General features: G+C 39.4%; 2 protein-coding genes across 2 annotated transcripts; both read left to right on the top strand.

Annotated features, from left to right (window-relative positions):
• The first annotated feature begins 2,376 nt into the window (after positions 1-2,376).
• Positions 2,377-5,289, top strand: CALHM4 (calcium homeostasis modulator family member 4). Its single transcript, XM_062632464.1, has 2 exons — positions 2,377-3,045; positions 3,545-5,289. The coding sequence occupies exons 1-2, from the start codon at positions 2,491-2,493 to the stop codon at positions 3,947-3,949; spliced, it is 960 nt and encodes a 319-aa protein (XP_062488448.1). The 5' UTR covers positions 2,377-2,490; the 3' UTR covers positions 3,950-5,289.
• A 1,781-nt stretch (positions 5,290-7,070) lies between these two features.
• RWDD1 (RWD domain containing 1) lies at positions 7,071-18,673 on the top strand. The gene is made up of 7 exons (XM_062632450.1): positions 7,071-7,220; positions 8,901-8,966; positions 10,148-10,278; positions 11,298-11,441; positions 12,446-12,578; positions 14,402-14,464; positions 16,237-18,673. The coding sequence occupies exons 1-7, from the start codon at positions 7,148-7,150 to the stop codon at positions 16,347-16,349; spliced, it is 723 nt and encodes a 240-aa protein (XP_062488434.1). The 5' UTR covers positions 7,071-7,147; the 3' UTR covers positions 16,350-18,673.
• Positions 18,674-20,060: the final 1,387 nt, after the last annotated feature.

The raw sequence follows: 20,060 nt of genomic DNA, 5'->3' as shown, positions 1-20,060 counted from the left end.
AATAACAACAGAGCTCCTGGAAGAAAGAGATGAGCGAACATGTTTTGATTAGATCAGGTGCAGAAGGGAACTGAAACCAATCTCTTCTTTCTGTCATGGCTGCTTTATTTCAAGAAAAAACAGGTAAGAGATTAAAACCTGTTTGCCTGTGCATGGGAGTGTATAGGCAAGTGTAATATGCCTTCCAATAGCCATGTTTTAAAAGAAAATGACAAGCCATTCTCAGTTCTTCCCCCCAAAAAATCACTTATTCTCGTAAGTGAGGTTCATTGCAGGGAGTTCAAGCTGACACTGTCCTGCAAAATGACAAGCGAAACTATAGCCAAGTTTTGCCCATGTGTCTTATCTGCCTCAGACAACAGGTATAAGCATTTCTTTGCCTCAGAGATGTTCCCTCAGGCAGTGGTATTTTGGATTGCATTCACTCCTAACTCTCTCTGGGCAATGGATACAGGGCTTAAATGTCTACCTCAGGACTCTGGGTTCCTCTGAAAAGGCAAGTACTTCCAGGTCTGATGCACCGCCCAAGCTTTTAACTGGATCCAACCCTGTAATTTTTTCCATAATAGGATGACCCAGCAGGATTATTTACGGAATAGCATGAAAGCAAATGCCAAAGTGAAAATGCAGCAGTACGAAGTTGCTGTATTGATTGTATAAATTGCCTCATTCAACAGCTTCAGGCTGACTATGAATATTTCAGTGTTGTACATCTCTCCAGTTTCACATCTAATGTGTTTCTTGAGTAAACAAGTGATGCTTGGAAAAGCCTTCCTCCCTTATAAACCAAATAAGACATGGGTTCCCAAAGAAAGCTCAGCAGCAATCAGAGATTTTAAAATGAACTGAGGTATAATGGAAGACTCTTAAAAAAAACACCCTCAAAATAATTCTGTAATGGGTTTATTACACTGAATTTAAAGCTTGATGGGTTTATTACATTGAATTTAAAGGAGGTGGGTTTTTTTTTAAATATAATGCCACCAGTAAATGGAAAAAAAAAACAAAAGAAGTTACTGAAAATCCTGTGAAACTGAAAGAAAATGAAGCTTCCAAATGGCAGTGTTCATACAGCACCGGGATTTTGTTGTTTTACTACTCTGCCCAAACGATCAACAACAGGTTCCAGAAAAGCTGTGGCAAAGTGCTGCTGAATGTTTCAGCATGTTTCTCTATCACTTTTAATGTTGTCCAATGGTGTCACATAGTTTTGAAAGCTAATTACTAGCAAGGACCTCTTTCACAGATTGTGATTGGGGTAACAAGCAGGTGCCCACCCTAACAGCTCACTGGAGGAACATGCTATCCATGTGTGTGCCTATCAGCCGTGACAGCATCTCTGCCATACAAATAGACTTCTCAGAACTTTAACACAACTTTTCGCATATTCAGATCAGCCGAGGATATGCAATGTGCAGAACTACTGGACAGTGTGACTGTAAGACAAAGGGCAACCTGGAGAAACTTAACAGGAACAAAACATTTTTAACAAACCTCCATTTCAGGCTTGTTTTGTGAGAGATGATGAGAGCACAGATTATACATCCCAATATTCAGAAACCATTTCTGGAAATGTTTAACTGAAAAATTTCTATCTACCTCTGTCCACAGAACGGGCCTGACAATACTTAAAGAAAATCTTAAACCTTGTAGTCAAAAGCATACTATATAACCACCAGCTATTATCATGGGCGTGTCTGAAGCTGGTTTTACACTGCATGAACAGCAGATTACACACTGTCAAGAAAAAAAAAACAACCCAAAACTTCCCGAAGACAACATTCAACCCTGTCAGGAAAAGAGACAAGCTAGCTGCCTGCCACCTACAGGTGGAACACTAAAATCCTCATGGTCTATCAACTACCTACAGCTCAGGCTCCAGGGTTTGGAAAACAAATTGCCCCAGAACTGACATAAACCAGCACTGGGATTCCAAACTTCGTGAAACTGATGGGATATTTTCTGGTTTTATTTTAAATGTTTTGGGTTTTATAATCAGTCCACTTAACAAGGCTTTGTTTGGTTGTTTTCTTTATGAAGAATACCTGAAAGATCTCTTTTGGGTTTCTTCCCCCTAGTCCCATGCCATGCTTCTGCTAATAACCACTGATTAACAGCTTGCCAATTAACCCTGAGAAGATAGCTATCAGTTTGGCAGCACTGCATGTCATCCAAAAAGTAGGGAGAATTTATTTAGGTTCAGACAATTAGCAAGGGGCTGGCAGTGCTACCAACTGCCTAAAAGCTGTGTTCCACAATGGCTGAGATAAATAATTTAATCAATTAAAACACCTGATTTGATAACTGTAAGTATATTTAAAGCTAGCAAACAAGCTTGAACAGAAAACTTGTGGGAGGAGAGAGAGAGAATTTTCTGGGAAGTTTCTGAGTGGTGTGTTTGGGTTTTTTTAAGCTGCTGGAGTTTGTTCAGTTCTATTCTGCCATTAACTAGACCTATAAATTTAGACTTGGCTTAGGGTAAGATATAAAATGACTTTCCTTCCAAAATGGTTAATTTTTCTAAAAGGCAAAGAGGTTGTTATTGCTAATGCTATAATTGCAATAGTAACAATTGGTGGGCAGCAGCTTTTCTCTTTTTTTACATTCAGCTGTCCCTGTCATGTTGGGCAGAACCTTATCTATGGGCTGGCTTTCCTTGGAGTTCCTGCACTTATTCTTCTGATTGTTGGCTATGCGCTGAATAACCAGACTTGGAGGCTGGTTACAGGCAAAAGGTCTCTTGAGGGACAGACTAGACCAAACCAATCACTGCAATGCAAACTGGTCTGCTTTGTCTTATGCAGCATCACTGGGAGAGCACTGGTTGCTCCAGTAACCTGGCTGGCAGTCACCCTGATAAATGGTTCTTATTATGTGTGTGCTGTGAGTGAGTATGTCCCTGTGCATTATTATGAAGCTAATCCTAATATTACTGCCAGTGAACGTAGAAGGATACTGGCTGCATTTCCATGCAGTCAGTTAGTTTCTCCAGAGCTGACCCGGGCAAGAGATGAAGTTATTCTCCTACTCCGATACCAGTCACAGGTGAGTAATTCATGTTGCTTCTGTTGTTTGGATCTCTCATGATGAGAACTAGAGTTAATCCAGCAGACAAAGTGTTAGAATAAAACAGGATCAGTATCCTCTGGAGTGCCAAATCTGTGTTTCAAAGCCTGCTTTGTTCCTGTAAGTGGAACTGAACTTTAGGTGTCTAAATTACTATGTTTGTTTGTCCTGGTTGTTATCTGCTACTGGAGAATTTTTTATTTTTTTTTTTTTTTTGCATAGTATCTTGAAAAGTATGATTAAGTAAGACAAATACAAGTTCAAAAGCCAGGGAGGGTATGAAGTTTTTTATTCAAGGGTAAGAAACACATGATTAAGGTGCCTGCAAGAGCTCCACATAAACCAAACTTACCAGGCTTCTGTGTTGTTAACCTTATTCAGAAAAAACAAGTAAAGATCATCTTATGGATTTTCTGCTTCTCAGAATTTACCACTGAGTATTTTCAGCTGTAACAGATTCCTTCTTCTTCTTTGTAAGGTGGCTGGCTGGCTTCTGATTGCTGTGGTAGTCATCACTGTCTTCCTGTCTTACTGCCTGGCAAGCTGCTTCTCCCCACTCAGCTTTCTACATTTCAGATACTGGAGCAGCTATGTCCACAATGAGCAGGAGCTCTTTGATGAAGCAACAGACCAGCACTCCAGGCTCTATGCCATGAAGCATGTAAGGAAGTTCTTTGGCTTTGCCCCAGGGAGTGAAAATGTAAAGGAAATCCGTATCCCATCTCTCAAGGAGTGGCAAGCCATTTCTGGACTAGCTTTTCTGAAACGAGTGGATGCAGAGCACTATGACTACAGTCTCCTCCACGACTGGGCACTCAAGGGGTCTGCAAATGGGAAGTACTTGAAGACTGATGAAGACCCTGTGATCAGAACACAGGTCTGAGGGCCACACCCCCATGAACACCTTGCATATAAGCAGGACATCAGCCAGATCTGATCTGAAACTTTCCAACGCCTTATTGCATTGCTATGTACAGTATGTGATCAAGTACATCTTGTTAATTTAGTCCTTTAGCACACACTTACAAATACCTTTCCTGATGGTGCCTAACTCCTGTGGGTCTGATAGTTTGTCTAGATTAGGGTGGGCTGTTTAAAGCTGCAGCTCCCTGCCTTCTAATATTTGCGCTAAAAGGATGTGTATGTACTAGGTGAGAAAGTCATTCCTAAATGCTTCTTCTTTCCTACCATTAAAAAAATACATATATTTAAAAATTAATAGCTAGGCCCTGATTGAATCCTAGGAGTCAGTCCATTCTGTACAGAACAAAAGCAGATATTCAGCGTTGTCTTAGTGCCCCCTAGCAGAAATGCCTTATTTTTTCTCTTCTGCATTTTTCTTGTATTGTGTGAATATACTGAGCTAACCAGAAGCAAAGCTTGTGCCTACAGCAGCACAGAAGCAGGGGAAGCTTCTGCAATGAAGACTAAGCCTAGATACAGTGTTAAGCGAACTCCCAGTTCTGGTCAGGAGATAAAATGCCCACTAAGAAGCGCAGGATGAAGGAGTGTGACATATATCAGCTGTATGAACGCTTACATGTGGAAACTACAAGTTCAAATGTATTTCAGCTGAAAGCAGTAATAAGGTCAGCCTCCTAATCCTTCTAGATAGACTTGAAAACCTCTTTGGTACTTGTATACTTGCCTACTATACTAATAGCAAATCTGGATGGGATACAAATCTCACTCTCTGTGCAAGGTTTGCTTTGCCTGTGAAAAACTTGCAATGTAGTCACGCTACTGTGATTAAAACCTACTGAATTTAGCGAGAAGGTTTCATGATGTTCTGTTAATTCAGTATGGTATGATGTCATATTACTGCCTCTCATCTTCTTTCTAACTCCCTGCGCAGCTGTTTTGAACTCTAAAGGTGGAGGGGGGAAGGTGGAATCCATACACGGAGTTTTTCCTAGTGCTTCCTGTGTTGCCTTGCCATGTGCACGTGTGTGCTACAAAGCCATATGCTAGACTGTATGATGCTATCTGCTGTTAATAAATGACTCAAGTACTCAAGTGCAAAAATAGAATTATTTACTACATCTTAGTAAAAAATGAAGAAGCCAAAGTATGTTAAATTGTAGATCTTGGTAAATGTGTTTAGTCATGAAGAATTAAACTTCTAAACAAAAACAAACACTAGCAATTGCAAATGATGTATGTACTGAATAATGAGAATGATGCATATTTTACATCACTAAAATTGTTACAAATTCCCACATATGTATTTCACGTGAATCCTGAACTTTCATGTATGTGGTGGGTTGATCCTTGCAGCAGAGCAGTTTATATGAACTCCATAGGAAGCAAAGTACCTTGTTTAATAGACACAATCTCTAAGTTTTAAAATCCTTTGTGATTTTTTTATTCAAAACGGAAGACTGTGTATCTGGAAGACATGCAACTGATTTGTGTATCTGAACATTTGGCAAAAAAAAAAACTATGCTGATGTCCAGATGCAAATGACAAATGACTGTCTTTATACGGGTTTGGGTTCTTTCCACTTCTTCCCTTATTTTCCAGGTGCAACATACCTGGATTGTTTTAAATTAAAATTACCCCTATAAAATGGTGCAATATTTTGCAGCTAAGAGTGAGCTGTCAAATTGTTTTAACTACTTTCTAAACAAACTAACTTTCAAATTCAACTTCATATTTTCCAATTTTGTCCCAATTACTATTTTCCCTGTGGCTTTTGTTGCTTTGTTTTTTTTGTTGTTTTTTTTTGTGTGTGTTCATTTGATTTCACTTAAAATGCTGACTGGAAGTACTGGCTGTTACCTATCATTTTGAAATCAACCTGCCAGCATACAAATAGCCTATCACCCTGTTAGCATATATTAATCTACTAAATAAAGCTGAGTATTGTAGGTGATTTGTTATTTCCCTTCACTCCCCTGCTCCCTGAAACATGCCATGGATTGAAAGTGATGGCACTGCTTTCAAAGGAATTTGTGATTACAGAAAAATCAATGAGTTGGTACTAAACAGTCTAACTGTGCCTGCTAAAACCTGAGTCATCTTACCCAAAATCAATTCAGAATTGCGGTCTGCTCACTTGAAGTGAAAATGATTCTCTTTATGTCCATGGTAAAAGTTTTCTGGAAACTCTGGCCTTGCAAAATGCACCTGAGGGAAAAGTGCTGGCCATATGCCCAGGGAACTGATGTACCTTAGAATTACTCTGCGTACCAAGCACCCATCAGCATCTGCTGTTGCTTAATCCTCACAACAGTCTTAAATTCATCCTTGTGGGTAATCTTCAAGTATGGGGGCTCCCACTATTGCTAGCCTTGATGACTTGGGTTCTGCTCAACCACCAACGCTGCTTATGCAGCAGAGACTTCAGAAATCACTGGGAACATTTCCTGGGAATATTTCCTGATTAAAAGCAGGTGCTTTTAACTCCAAGCTGTACCCTCAACTGTTTTTTTTCCCAGCTATGTTGACTTCAAATTTCAGGCTAAAACCACGTTCAGCTGCCTCCATGGCACGCTTATGCTATTTCTAGCGCAACGCTTTTGAATCCCCTTCAGGCTGCTAACCCCTATTAATTTTCTGTGAAACAATGGCAAAGAGCGAAGACCTGCCCGCCAGCAACGCACTTTTACAGCAGCGCTGAAGCCTGTCTCTTCAGGCGGGAGCCCGCCCATCTCACCTACTGGAACCCCCGCTATTTCCACCAGGCGGCGGAAGCCCAGGGCACCCGTGGCGCAGGCGATGGAGGCAGGATGTTTGGGACACGCCACGTGCAAGCGGGTGAACACACCGAGCCCGCTCTGCCCACAGCTGAACCCAAGCAGCACGTACTGGAATCCGCTGACCAGAGAGAGGTCAACCTAAAAGCGGTAAAGACAACTGCCTAGACCCTCACAACAACCCTTTTCCTTTCACCTCACGCAAACAGAACTCAACACCTCCTTCCTTCCCTTCAGCCCAAAGCCATCCACCACCGATCGAGCGGGACGGCGCGGCCAGACATGTCCAGCCGATGGCGGAGAGAAGTGCGCATGCGCGGCACCGGGGGCCGGGTGTCGTTTCGCGGTGCGGACGGCCTATGGCCGGCGGCGGCAGGCGACGATGACCGACTACAGCGAGGAGCAGCGTAACGAGTTGGAGGCTTTGGAGTCCATCTATCCGGACTCGTTCACGGGTGAGCTGCGGCGGGGCCCGCGCCACGCGGAGCCCGCATGAGGGAGAAGTGGGAGGCCCCGCCGGGCGACAGCCGCTCCGTGCCTGCCTGGGCTACCCCCCTTGGGTGTCCACCGGCTTTTAGCTGCACGGATCGAGTGGTTTGCGTTTTGGTTTTGCTTGCTTTCCGCTTCCTGTGCCGGTCCGAGCGGCTGCTGTGTGCGGCGCCCGAGGTGTGGCAGCCCGGCATTGGCACCCGTTCCGGTGTGCCGGCGCTGCTGCGGCTGGGGGAAGGATGCTCTTCGGACAAGCCTTTCAAAAGATGCGGCCCTAAGTGGGATTTGGGCTTGTGTGTCGGCCAGTTTCCCTCTCTGGTAGCAGCTTCTCACAGCCGTGACGCACCCGGTGTTTTGGGGTGCTTGGGGATGGTTTTTTCTTTTAAGTGCATTGCCAGTATCTGGCTTGTTCTGTTGCACATCTATGGTAGGACAAAGTCGAGCTCTAATTCCTAGGTGCAGTATGTTTTATTGCTAAAACTTCAAGCTGATGGATATGTTTGGTCATTAGGTTTTCAGAGCTTCCTAGTCACTGTCACACAATTAGGAGTATCCACCATGCAAACTAATTCAAAGTGATTTAGGGTGCTCAACATGCAAGAATCTTAACAGTGACAAAATCTGTGTGTTTTTTGTTTCCTTCCTGTACTGTATCCACTGTGCATGAAGTCCCACAGTGTCTTGGTTAGCAATAACTTCATCACACAGATATTTGTCTGTTGCTTTAATCTGAAAATCTTTTAGGTTCTTCAGTTTTATCTCAAAGGTACATGATTTGATCTTTGGTAGCTGGGGATGCTGCATCACTGATACCGATGTGGAAATAATATACTTTCATGTAGCCTCTGATGCTTACTCTATGTTACTATTTGTTCACATAATATTCTTATGTCTAAAAGAAGAGGGAGAAAAAATGTGGGACTAGTAGCAGTATATTAGCAATTAGGCAAAACTCAGTTAATACTGAGAGAGCATGTATACTTGAGTGGACGTATGTTGTAACAGTGATACAGAGCAGTCCTTATTTGAGGATGTGATCGGCAACCCACCATTGTGCAGTGAGGTTTCTGGTCTGAAACTTTAGATCGCAAGACTTGCACTTTGAGTGCCTCTATAGAGCTGCTTGTTATCTGTCTTCTGGCTGCCTCATTCATGCAATTTCATATAGTATATTCTTGAAAGGAAGCATTATGTATTCACTCTTTGTTTTAAATATAGAAGTAGGTGCAGGCATACTGTCAAAATAGTCCAGGGTTAAGAGTGCAGTGGATCCTCATCACACATATTATTAGCGCAGTAAAGCAAACTGGCTTGGGAGCTTTCTGCAGACATTGAGTGCACTAACATAAGTCGTTTGATGGTAAGTGATTTGCACTTCTTGGAAAATTAAACTTCCAAAAGAGAACTTTCCAAAACAGGAACTTTCCGGTATCATTATATGGTGTCACTCAAAGAGCTCTCCAAACTCACACCATGTGAAAGATAACTGTTAATTAGAAAGTATTTATTAATAGAGTAAAAAGGCTGTTAACACTTTATCAGGAGCTTCCTTGCTTCATTAGTCCTTGAGAAATTCAAGTTTAATGATGTGAAGAAGTAGTTGTCTGATTCAAGCAATCTCTGTCTTTTTTTTTTTCTTCAAACAGTATTGTCAGAAAATCCAACAACTTTCACGATCACTGTGACATCTGAAGCAGGAGAAAATGGTGAAAGTAAGTTGACCATGTCTTAAATGTCTATAGGAGGGTTTCTGTGTAAGCCTAGTTCTATTGCCAACAATAGGTATACCTCTGCAAGCACTGAGAAAATGTAGTTCAAGGATTCCAGCAGTCTGTGTTTAGTTTACAGGAAGGTTGTGCTCTCTCACTAGGGCTGCTTTCTGACATGCTGAATCTCAAATGTTTTGTAAAGCTTCGTAAAGTGTGGGTTGTCATCATCCGCATAGCAGCTTACAGTCATGTTGTGAGGTGATTGTTGGGGTTTTTTCTTAGCAACTGTATGTATATCAGCTACATTGAATAGTTGAGTCTGTGTCCTGTGAATATGAAGCCCTTAAGGAAGACCCAAAGGTCCCAAGTCCTGGTGTATTTGTTGGGTGTCAGTGGTTGTGTGGGCTCGTTGTAAGCAAGCCTTGCTTCAAGTAAGTTTGCAAGGTGCTGGTCTGTATCAGAAGGAAGAAACTGGTGTCATCTCCTTCAGTTTTAAAGGAGCAGGTTGTGCTCAGAGCAGGTGTCTGTGTTGAAGGGACTGCTGGCTCTCAGAATTGTGAGTCTGAAAGTAAAGGAAGAATACTCCATGATAGTCTGTCAGGATGCATGAAAGGACTTGGTTCTGTTTTGCCTTGTTTCCATGTTATCCTGGCTCTGGGAGTCTTCAGATTGAATGTGTTCTATTTAGGCAGTTCTCTGCTTGATAACTTATGCTGGACGTTGTCCTTGTCATACAGTTCATGTGGAGCCCTGGTTCTCAACACAGAGGTTGATAGTCCAGTCAGGCACACAGAATTTAAAGAATTAATATGTTGAGATTCTCTCTAGATCTCTCATTAGGACTCTTCCTTGTTTTCTCCAGCTTTAAGTGGAATATGAGGGGAGAAAGAAGATTACTGCTCTAGTACTTACCATACCACTGAAGGTTTTCCAGTCTTCAGAAAGACTTTTCAGACATTAATAGCCTGCAATAGCTTTATAAGGGTAAACTTTGTCTTAATTTCTCAGAACTCTTGCATTATGTTTGAATCTGTTCATGTAGCTTTAACATATCTGTAAGAGGATTGTTCCTTTAAGACAGGGGTATTTTATGTTTAAAAACATTTAAGCTGCTAATGCAGTAGCAAAATACACAAAGTTATATAGAGTTATCACCTTAAGAATGTGTTTTTTTTATTTTGTAGCTGTCCAAACAACCCTTAAATTTACCTATAGAGAGAAATACCCTGATGAAACTCCGCTTTATGAAATAGTCTCACAGGAGAATCTTGACGATAATGATGTCACGGACATAATAAAACTACTACAGCAACAGGTAAGGAAAATGGAATATCTCAATTCAGCTTGGCATCATTGAAAACTTTGGCCTGAATTTCTCTACAAATTAGTTGTTTCCTGAGGTATGTGCTGTCGATTTGAAACCTGTTCCTTCCTGTAGGGACTAACTTTGAGGTTTGAGTTTGGTAAATGACATTATTGAGGTAAATTATTTTAACAGGGTAATATATAGGGCTAATTCAGTGTCTACAGGTGTGATAATGAAATGAAAATTCTCTAAGGTTTTCCCTCTTCGGCAGTTCTAGCTTAAGGTGAATTTGTTTAATTGTGTATATATATATTTGTATTAACAAGCCACTGTAATTTTACTTGGAAAGATTAAAAAATGCTGAATTGGCTCTTGATTCTTTTCAATAACATAATTACTTGGGGGAACTCTTCAGCCTTTGGGATCAGTGAGAGTACATTGTGAAGGAATGAGAAGGAAACACTTACTTGGTTTCAGTAATCCTTGACAAGTCATCCCTGCATTAAAATTTCCATAGTATGTTCAGTAAGCATTCTTTCTTTACGGTTTAATTCTTATGACCTTCCTTCCATCAAGTGATGGTTTTGGTTTTGTTTGTTTTTTTTTCATGGATAACCGTCCTGCTTCAAAGGGTCATGTAATGGGATTAAGGAATTGCCATTGCAGGAGAGGAGAAGTTCTGAGTGACTGTTGTCTCTTGTGATTTTTGATAATCAAATCTTGAAGCCATATTCTTACTATGGGCTTTGCCTTATTAATGGAAAGGTGTTCCAGATGTCTGTAATAAGTTTTCAACATATTATAGACAGGTGTTGTTCATTGGTGTTTTACTTCACACCCATTTCAGGGGTAACTTTAACTGGAGTAACTGACCAATTGATTTGAGTTTTACAGCAGGCTTTGAAGGCTGGTGCTGAGTGTCTCAGCTATGTTATCTGCATTTGCACATCATACTGCTTCCTAAACATGCGTTCAACTGCTGAAGGTTTGAGGTTCTCCTATTTGAAGTTGCCTTCTTTGTGTTGTAGGTAGAAGAAAATTTAGGAATGGTAATGATCTTCACTCTAGTCTCAGCAGTACAGGAGAAATTAAATGAAATAGTGGATCAAATAAAAACACGAAGAGAAGAGGAAAAGAAACAGAAAGAAAGAGAAGCAGAAGAAGAAGAGAAAGTATGTAAAATAATGTTTTCAACTAAAAATTTCCTGCTTTTTTTGAATGTGCGTTTTGATGCAGGAGCAGTTTTCAGTTGCAGTGGGAGAGGAACATCAATCAAAGTTGATATAGTTAAAACTTAAGGACTGGAAGATTCTTTAGTCCACTTAAGTTATTCCTTCTCCCCCATTTTCTAAAGCAGTCTTTTTGGAGATGTACTGAATGTCCACAATTCCTTCTAGCATTGCTCTGTAAGGCAGGGGCAGGGATTTTTTGCAAATGAAATCAAAGTTGCTGTTGCCAGTTTTTTGAAGAGGCACAAGGGGATGTGGAGCAATAAAAGCGGAATATGGCACGCTGCACACAGGCAGCAGGGTATGAGGAAGTCTCTCTTTCTTAGTAGACTGAGTGGGCAAGGTGGAAGTGGGACCCGTTTGTCTTCCTTACACATGTCCTTTCTACCAGCCACTGTGGAATAATTTTTCCATTCATGGAATGTGCTGTAGTAAGACCAGCTACTGAGTCTTCACTTTCTTCCTCAGAAATAGGTAGAGGGTGGTGGGACTTGGAAAGTTCAGTATTTCTGAAAATGACAGAAAAATAGCTGGAAAAAAAAAATAGTCCTTTCTGTCTCAGCAACACAGAAGGGGTAATGTATTTTAATGGAAAATATTTCGGTGTAAATTGCAGTGAAGAGCTGGTAAGAAATGCTGCTTATGGGTAATCTGTATTAGTGGTATGTTGCTACCTGTGGCACTGTAGGTCCGAAAGTAGTACTTGTTTTTTTTCTGTGAGAATTTCTACCTCAGTACAGCTCTCTGAAGGGAGAGTTCTATGACAAAAACCAACAAGAATGTGTTCTTTGTGTATTCTCAGGGTTAGGATTAATTTCTCAGAATACTTCACAGCAAGCAGTGCTTCTGGAGTGTTGTAATTTAAATAATTAAGAGAATGCTCATCTTCATTCACAGCTTTGCAAATTATGTTTGCAGCCTTGTTTTCTGTTTGGTTTATTTTTCAGCAACGTTTTCATGGCACTCCTGTTACCATTGAGAATTTCCTAAACTGGAAAGCAAAGTTTGATGCAGAACTCCTAGAAATAAAAAGGAAAAAAATGAAAGAAGAGGAACAAGCAGGCAAAAATAAATTAAGCGGTATGATTTTAACTCTTCCTGAAAGTGAACTGTCCAGGTCAGACAGAGCCTTGGGTGACATGGTTTAGTGGGAGGTGTCCCTGCCCATGGCAGGTGCGTTGGAACTAGATGGTCTTAAGGTCCTTTCCAACCCTAACTATTCTATGATTCTATGAACTTTTTGTACTGTTACTGGACTAGAGTGACAAGCCTAGAAGTAACTTTTACATAGAAAGATGGTGGTAGTAAATAAACTCTTAATGTAATATTTTATTCTTGTCCCAGATGTCACATGAAGCCTTTCTGAGAGCTGGGTTTGGGCAAAATAAAAAGTTAATATATTCAGAATTTCTGCTGGACTCATTACTGTTCCCAAAGTGTGTTTAAGCTGCTTTGGTTCTGTTCCAAACAGAACATACCACTTAGAGCTGCTACTGACAAACGTTGTTCTGGCAGAAATATCTGGGTTTTTTTAAGCAACAGGAAGAATCTGCATCAGTTCAGTGACTTGGCCTTTATTGCACTGAATTGTACAGTGACTGCAGAACTGCAGGTGAATCTAATAGTTAGGGATGCTGTTGCTGGACTGAAGCAACACAGAGGCTTGCTGCTGCATGTGATAAGCTTACGATGGCTCTGATATTTGGAGAATACTATAGTAGTGGTTTCAGGCTTTGTGTTTTGGCTATCACAGTTTGTCCAGCAGAAAGCAAACTCTCTAGCTAGTGGGGAAAATGTGGAGGAAATTATTAGGTAAGAATTAAATCTTGGGCATCCTCCTCCACACTCTCCACAGCTTAGCTTTGGACTAGTTCTCCTGTGATGTTGCATTTACTTTTTAACCTGATGTCCTCATGCTCTGTCACTGTTATCTTTTCTCCTCCCTTCTGAAAACTGAATCTTCTGGCTAATTTTGATTGAAATTTGACAGATGGAATTTATTGGTGGCAAGTTTAATGAAAATCTGTACAGGGCAGGGGACATGCTGGATTCCCCTTTGAAGGGAACATGTTTGGGAATCTGCAGAGATGAGATAGTAGAAATTGGGGTTCTTCCAGTTTTCTTGGTCCTAAAAATATTGTTAGTGTGCTGTGCCTGTTTTCCTCTGTACAAGCCTAGTTTATTGAAACTCCCCTTTACAAAACTAAAACAAGGCTTATTCTTAGATGCCAAGAGCATAACCCCAGTAGAAGTTAAAGATGTCTTAAAAGTTTTACGATGAACACTAGGCAGTCTGGTTAGCAGAAGACTGTATAAGCAACGCAAATATAGATGGAAGATGAGTGGTTTATGTAGAAAAAGTCCTGAGCTTTTCTTTCCCTACATCTAATTGGAAATGCTTTGCCTTGTGTGATGTTTCCTTCACACAGATGTGTGTGTAGGAGCTGGTGTCTTGTTTGTAGATCCAAGTTGTTTGTTGAATGGGGAGGATGTATGGACAAAGATGGAGGCAGCGAATTTCCTTTCCAGTTCCCACAGGGTCTTCCTTGTGGAATCAAGATGAGGACTAAAGCAGTGAGGACTAAAGCAGTAAGGACTGAGTAGAGGCTGTAGGGCAGTACTCTCTCCAATCCCAATTATTAAAGCCTTAGTAACATTAGAGTGACTAAGAAACTGACCCATTTCACATGTAGGAGGAGAAGCTTTTTGGCATGAAAGAATCCTGGATGAATAGTCAAAATATCAGAATGGGGAATTTACAGAAATGAGCAGCTTAAAAAAAAAGAAGAGATATATTGGTTAAGTTGAAAAGCCTAAAATATATGTGCTAACTATTGTTGCCTTAGTTGATAGTTATTTCAGAATTTAACTTGCTTATATAGTATTTTGTCTTTTATTTCTAGGTAAACAGCTGTTTGAAATGGATCACAACCTTGACACTTCTGACATCCAGTTTTTGGAGGAAGGTAAATTTCTGTTTGTTTCCACAACTGAAAGGGGCTTAAAAGAGGTCAAAATTCCTAAGCAAAATCTTTATTTCTGACTTAACATCTTACTTCAGTATCACTTTTACTTTGAAGCAGCTTCCTAAGAAGTAGTTTTGCAGATTGAACAGACATGATTTTAACTTCTTTCAAAAACAAACAAACCATTTTCGAGATCCTAAAATGTATTCATTTGTGGTTTTGAGCTTTAGTTGATCTTATTTCTGTTGCTTCTATTCAAGTGCTTAGACTGGAAGCAAAATCAAAATTAAGCAAAACAAAATAAAATAAACCACAACCAAACTGTGCTTTTTCTCTTTTTCCTAGTAGCCAGTCTTCTTACCCTAATTCTTAAGCACAGATCTTAAAGTTCTGTCTCCTTCTCTCTGAACCTTCACACCAGTAGTAAACATCTTGCTGGTCAGTTTGCTTCTGTGCAACCCAGTTCTTCTTCATGCAGATTTGTCTATTATCTTACTGTGAATATCTGCTCTGGTGCCAGCTGAAAATTTGTAAGCCTGTGCCAAAAGATGTTAAACTTGGAAAATCTGTTGGAGATAAATAAATCTACTTGCAGTCATGTATTTGTTTAATTTTCTGTACTGAATCTTAGTTATCTTAGTTTAAAAGCCTGATTTTTTAATTTTTTTACTTAAGAGAATTCTTTAATGTAGCTGCATTATCTAATGCAGAAGAGAGTCAAGAATTTTCTGTGCAAGTAGCTTCTTTTTTATTAAAATGTTGTTTATGAACATCAGACATCAGTGAGTATAAAGTTGAAATGGCAGTAATGGGGGAGTCAAGTTTCTTTTAGTCAGAAAGCATAACTTAACCTTGTCTTCCTTCAAAACGCGTAAAGTGAAGAAGGGTTGTTGATGGAACATTTGGCTGTCACAGAGAGGAACAGACTTTTATTTGGGCTCTTTGTCCAAACGTCTTGAGGTTAATGTGTTAACTTTCAATCCTGTTGCTATCTGTGCTTAAAGCTCCTGTCCTTATTGCTGTTTGCATTTTATCATAAATGCAACAATTTACTAACTGCAATTTAATATTATGGTACCATGTAATAAGTAATACTAATTTTCACGTCTTAAATAGGATAATGTCATTATCTTTTAGATGGAAACGGTTATAAAGGCTCTTTCAAATCCAGTGGAAAAAAATAGATACTTACCCAGTGGCCAGAAGATGTCGCTGCTGATGCACATAAATAAAACAGTGGTAGTTCCCAATTTTTATCCTTAGGTTAGCATCATCTCTTTCAGAAGGAAATGTGAAAGCATGCAAAGCTTCACCTTGCTTTTAAAATTTAAATCTGAAAGCAAATGTATGTATGTAGGCATATAAATGGTGTGCACAGTTTGGTTTTTTTATAAACCCTATGTGTTCTTGTGGCTGATAGTTGCACATGTTCCAGCTGTGAGGTCCTGAGCTCCTACTTTGACAATACCTGGGAGAAAGGACCTCTGCTTCTGGGAATTGTAATTGTTAATTTCATTCTTCCAGTGCATTCTGAGGTCCTGTGTGACATTTCTCTTGTCTGGGTTTTGGTATGGGGAAAAAAGCTGTGCTTTAGCTGTAAAGAGATAAAATGTGCTGTTTCCTTTTCTATATCCATTTGATATATAAAAGCCCAAGTAAGTTAATAGTTACTGACATTGCAGTCTGAGTGTGAAAAAACTGTTGTGTATTTTGTTGTTGAGGTGCTGTTTTCCTACTTGCATTAAAATAAATTATTTTTCTGTTCTTTGCAGCTGGAAACAGCGTGGAGGTTGATGAATCTTTATTCCAAGAAATGGATGATCTAGAGTTGGAGGATGAAGAGGATGACCCTGACTACAACCCTGTTAATTTAGATAGTGATTAGACTTTTCTGAACTGGCTCTGTCATCAGTATGGACATACGTAAGGAGAGAGGGGCAGGCAGGAAAACCACAGCATCTGTGGATTTAGTAATGTGGATCGGTTTTCTTTTTGTTTACTTTTTTTCAAAGAAAAAAATATTTTAAACCCAGAAGAATGGTCTTCTGATGACTCTCATCATAAATAAATTTATAGTAATATTTCAAATGAGAACTTTGAGGGACATTGACCTTTCTGAAAATGCTATTCTATTTTCCTGTATCTTTTCCTTCCCACTTCTGTACTTATCGTTTGAAGAGATTTGACAACAAGCAAGATAGAAAGATGTTATAGCAAGCACTAAACACACGTGCATCTGAAGGCTGAGCAGCTGTTCTGCTGTCTTCCACCCTGGGATATACATGGACAGCTTTGATGAATAAAAAGGGATTGCATACTATGCAGTTATTTTTTATTTTTCTTTTTTTTTTTCTTCTGTGAAATTTTATAGAACTTACTTAAGTTCTGGTGCCCTCACCTATTGGCTGTAGCTAGGCAGCAGTAGTCACCGTTTAATAAGACATAGCCTTTAAAGTTTAATGGAAACTATTTCCATACTACTAAAGTAAAATCTTTTGCCATAGTTGAGAGTAACAGTTTCAAAATGTTTAAGTTTAAAATGCTAACTTTAAGTCTGTAGGGGGGGAAAAAACGGAATGAGATTAAGTCCTCTTATTGGGATTTTTGAACTTGTGCATCAGTGAACTTCATGGTGGGGCGAAATGCCTTAGGAAAGTTGATTTGCTTTTGGTAACAGACTGTGCTAAAATACCCTTTAGTGGAGTGCAGATTATGGTACCAGGATTTATGGGGTGCTTATAGATTTGAATGTAATGGATGTTTTAAAAGCATCTTGTTGTGCTAATCTTTACAGGTTGCCAATGTACAGTGAGGGTACTAAACAATTCAGCAATGTTAACCACCCTACTGAGTTGCTTATGGAGCTACTAGCTTGGTGTTAGACTCCTCCTCCCATCCCACGTCCAAAAAAACCCCCCAAACACTGCGAGAATTGTGTGTTTAAATGCTGTGTTTGAGGCTGCATCAGGTAGAAGGATTACAGCATGGATGAGGGTTTCAGAAGACAGCTTTCCATACAGAGAAGGACCACGCACCTCAATGATTAAACACTGTGCGCTGAATTTAAAATACTGTTTGTAGACTGCCTTAACTATGCCAGCTTCAACCATTGAAGAGGGTTGCACTAAAGTATCACAGTGCTTAGGGGAATAATAAATTTATGAACTTTAATATTTGGGAATTCCATATTCAAAACAAGGAATATTATTCTGGAAATAATGGTGTATAAGATCCTCTGCTCAGATAGCTGGAGAACACCCGTTTCGGATGATCTTCAACATGTTTCAGTAGTCTTTTCTCTTTGTATTCTAGTAGAGAGAAATAAATGTTAAAGTACCCTGTAAATACTTTTATAAATTAACCATGTGCCTTTGTCCCTACTGTCCTCTATTTTATCTTTTTATTTTTGGCTATGAAGAACTCTAGACGAGCATCTAGATTTCAGTGATAATGAATGTTTCAAAGCAATAAGCAGGATCTGTGTTCCAGCAGAGTTACCAAATATATTAAAATGTGAGCTAATGTGGTATTAAATCTGACTTTTCCAAAGATACAGTTGGTTTGAAAGCTTCATAGTGACTACATCCAGCTTCCTGTGTAATTGCTAGAATGCTTTAAAATGCTCTTCAGCACTGAAATTAATTTACTTCTGGTATGTCTCAATTCAGTTGCATAAAAAACATTCAGCTCCCAAGGCTGCTTTCCATTTATCAGCTATGTATGTTTAAAACTGGCATTTTTTTATAAAAAGGGTAAACTGATTCTCTTTATATCTGGACTGAATCCAAGAATGCTGTGTAATCTGTGCAAAATGTGATAATCTGAGAATATTTTTTGAGTGGGTCACGGACAAGAATCATCTATTTATGAAAGAAATTTTCTTGTTAATGGTATTTCTAGATTAATGAGATTTTTCTAGTCTGTTTTCACACTAACATATTTATTGAGTTTCATGCAGAGGATGTATAGCTTAAAACTTAAAATTACGTCAAAACAAGTTAAAATCTGAAACTGTGTTTTCACTGTTACATCTTGTATTTCAAAGCAGAGGAAATAACGGTTGAAGTGACAAAAAAAGATAAAAATGGGTAAACTCCATTCCTCCAAGTCTTTGGAACAAGTTTCAATGACTGAATCTGAGCTTCAGATTTGTTTAGCTTTGTTAGCAATTAACATCTGTGAAATAAAAGTGAATTTGACTGAGAGTAAGCTTGGCTGTATTTGCGTGTTTTCGTTTGCTGTAGTGGACTGAGGGTTTTTGGTGGAAGAAGTTTAGGAGAAATATGTAAAGTTTACTCATGCACTTTGGATTAAAGTCAAATTCGTATTAATAAAATTACATTGATAATCTTTGATTGAATTTTAGTAATTCAAAATCATGCTGCTGACAATTTTGCTTCTATCTTGCTTTTAACTCCCTGAGTCCAAAGCATACGCTAGGGAGACTGTTTTGAGTTGTGACACTGCACTATGAGCAGAGCTTAGTTTTTGATCATGCTGAACTTTTGAATAGTCTGTGCCTAAACTCTACTAAATCCAGAGGATGGTGCCCATCATGTCAAGATGCTGTAGGAATACAATGTCAGGCATGCTGCAAAGCCTAGGATTTTACATCCAAATTAAGATTGCATTATGATCTGCTTTAAAGCAAAGAAAACCTAAAGGTTATGTGCCTGATTTTGCTTTTTCCTTCCCTTCAGGTCTCTGGTCCCCTTGTGGGAAGTTCAAACTCAGAGGCGAGGGGTTGCACTGGTTATATAAGCCACATACGACAGGGGGGAAGGAGGGAATGGGGGATTGTAGCTTATTTCCTTGGTATGGGAGATGCATAGTTCCAAAAGGAAAGATGATCTGGCTGTATCGTTGAAGGACATGGAAACATTCTTACAGGCTAATCATATGAGGTCACCTTTGCCTAATACAAGCAGCTAACTGTGCAGTGCATGAAGTAATTCTGTCAAGGAAAAAAGCAAATAAAATGTATCAGAAGGCTAAAATAGGTGGATTGACAATAAGAGCTGGTCCCTTAGGATCAGTGAAAGAAGCAAACAAGTTATGTTAACTGGAATGATACTTTACCCAATAAAAAATAAAAATGGGAAAGCCAAGGTTAGATGTCTTTTGTGAAATCAAAATGATTGTTTGAAACGTTTTTAAGTTAGGCATCATATCCTGCTGTGGCTGGTTGTAGGACACTGATTCAATACCAATCAAAAGTATTCAGTCTCACCATGGTTTGATCATGTAGACAACATAGCAGGAAACAGGGATAAGGGTTTAAAACTCACCTTCGCCTTTCAGGAAAGTGCATTCAGTCCCTTTCAGAGCTGGAGAGTGCAGTGAAATCCACTGTCATATAGCCCAAGAGAATAATTAGCATGTGTTAAGACTTTCTGTGAGAAAAACCTAGGGTCACCAGAATACACATTTTTCACTGGAACCTTCAACTAAGAACATATATAAAGCAATATGAATTAAACACTAGAATTACTAGAATATGACTAGCATACTAGAAGTAGATGGATGACTTCAACAATGTTCACATTATAGTCCTTGTAAGTTAATATCATGGTATATATAAAAAAAGTATTTTGAT

Source organism: Pezoporus occidentalis, unplaced genomic scaffold, assembly GCF_034315485.1.
Source record: "Pezoporus occidentalis ecotype Australia unplaced genomic scaffold, CSIRO_AGI_Poc_V1 ctg39, whole genome shotgun sequence".
Taxonomy (NCBI): Eukaryota; Metazoa; Chordata; class Aves; order Psittaciformes; family Psittacidae; genus Pezoporus; species Pezoporus occidentalis.
The sequence above is the reverse complement of the archived record's forward strand: the minus strand, read 5'-3'. Positions and strand labels throughout refer to the sequence as shown.

Bases quoted from the DNA above. Each gene is read 5' to 3' on its own strand.
- CALHM4 (XM_062632464.1), top strand. From the start codon at position 2,491: ATGACTTTCCTTCCAAAATGGTTAATTTTTCTAAAAGGCAAAGAGGTT. The intron at 3,046-3,544 runs GTGAGTAATTCA...CTTCTTTGTAAG, and splicing joins TACTCCGATACCAGTCACAG to GTGGCTGGCTGGCTTCTGAT.
- RWDD1 (XM_062632450.1), top strand. From the start codon at position 7,148: ATGACCGACTACAGCGAGGAGCAGCGTAACGAGTTGGAGGCTTTGGAG. The intron at 7,221-8,900 runs GTGAGCTGCGGC...TTCTTCAAACAG, and splicing joins CTATCCGGACTCGTTCACGG to TATTGTCAGAAAATCCAACA. The intron at 11,442-12,445 runs GTATGTAAAATA...TTTATTTTTCAG, and splicing joins AAGCAGAAGAAGAAGAGAAA to CAACGTTTTCATGGCACTCC.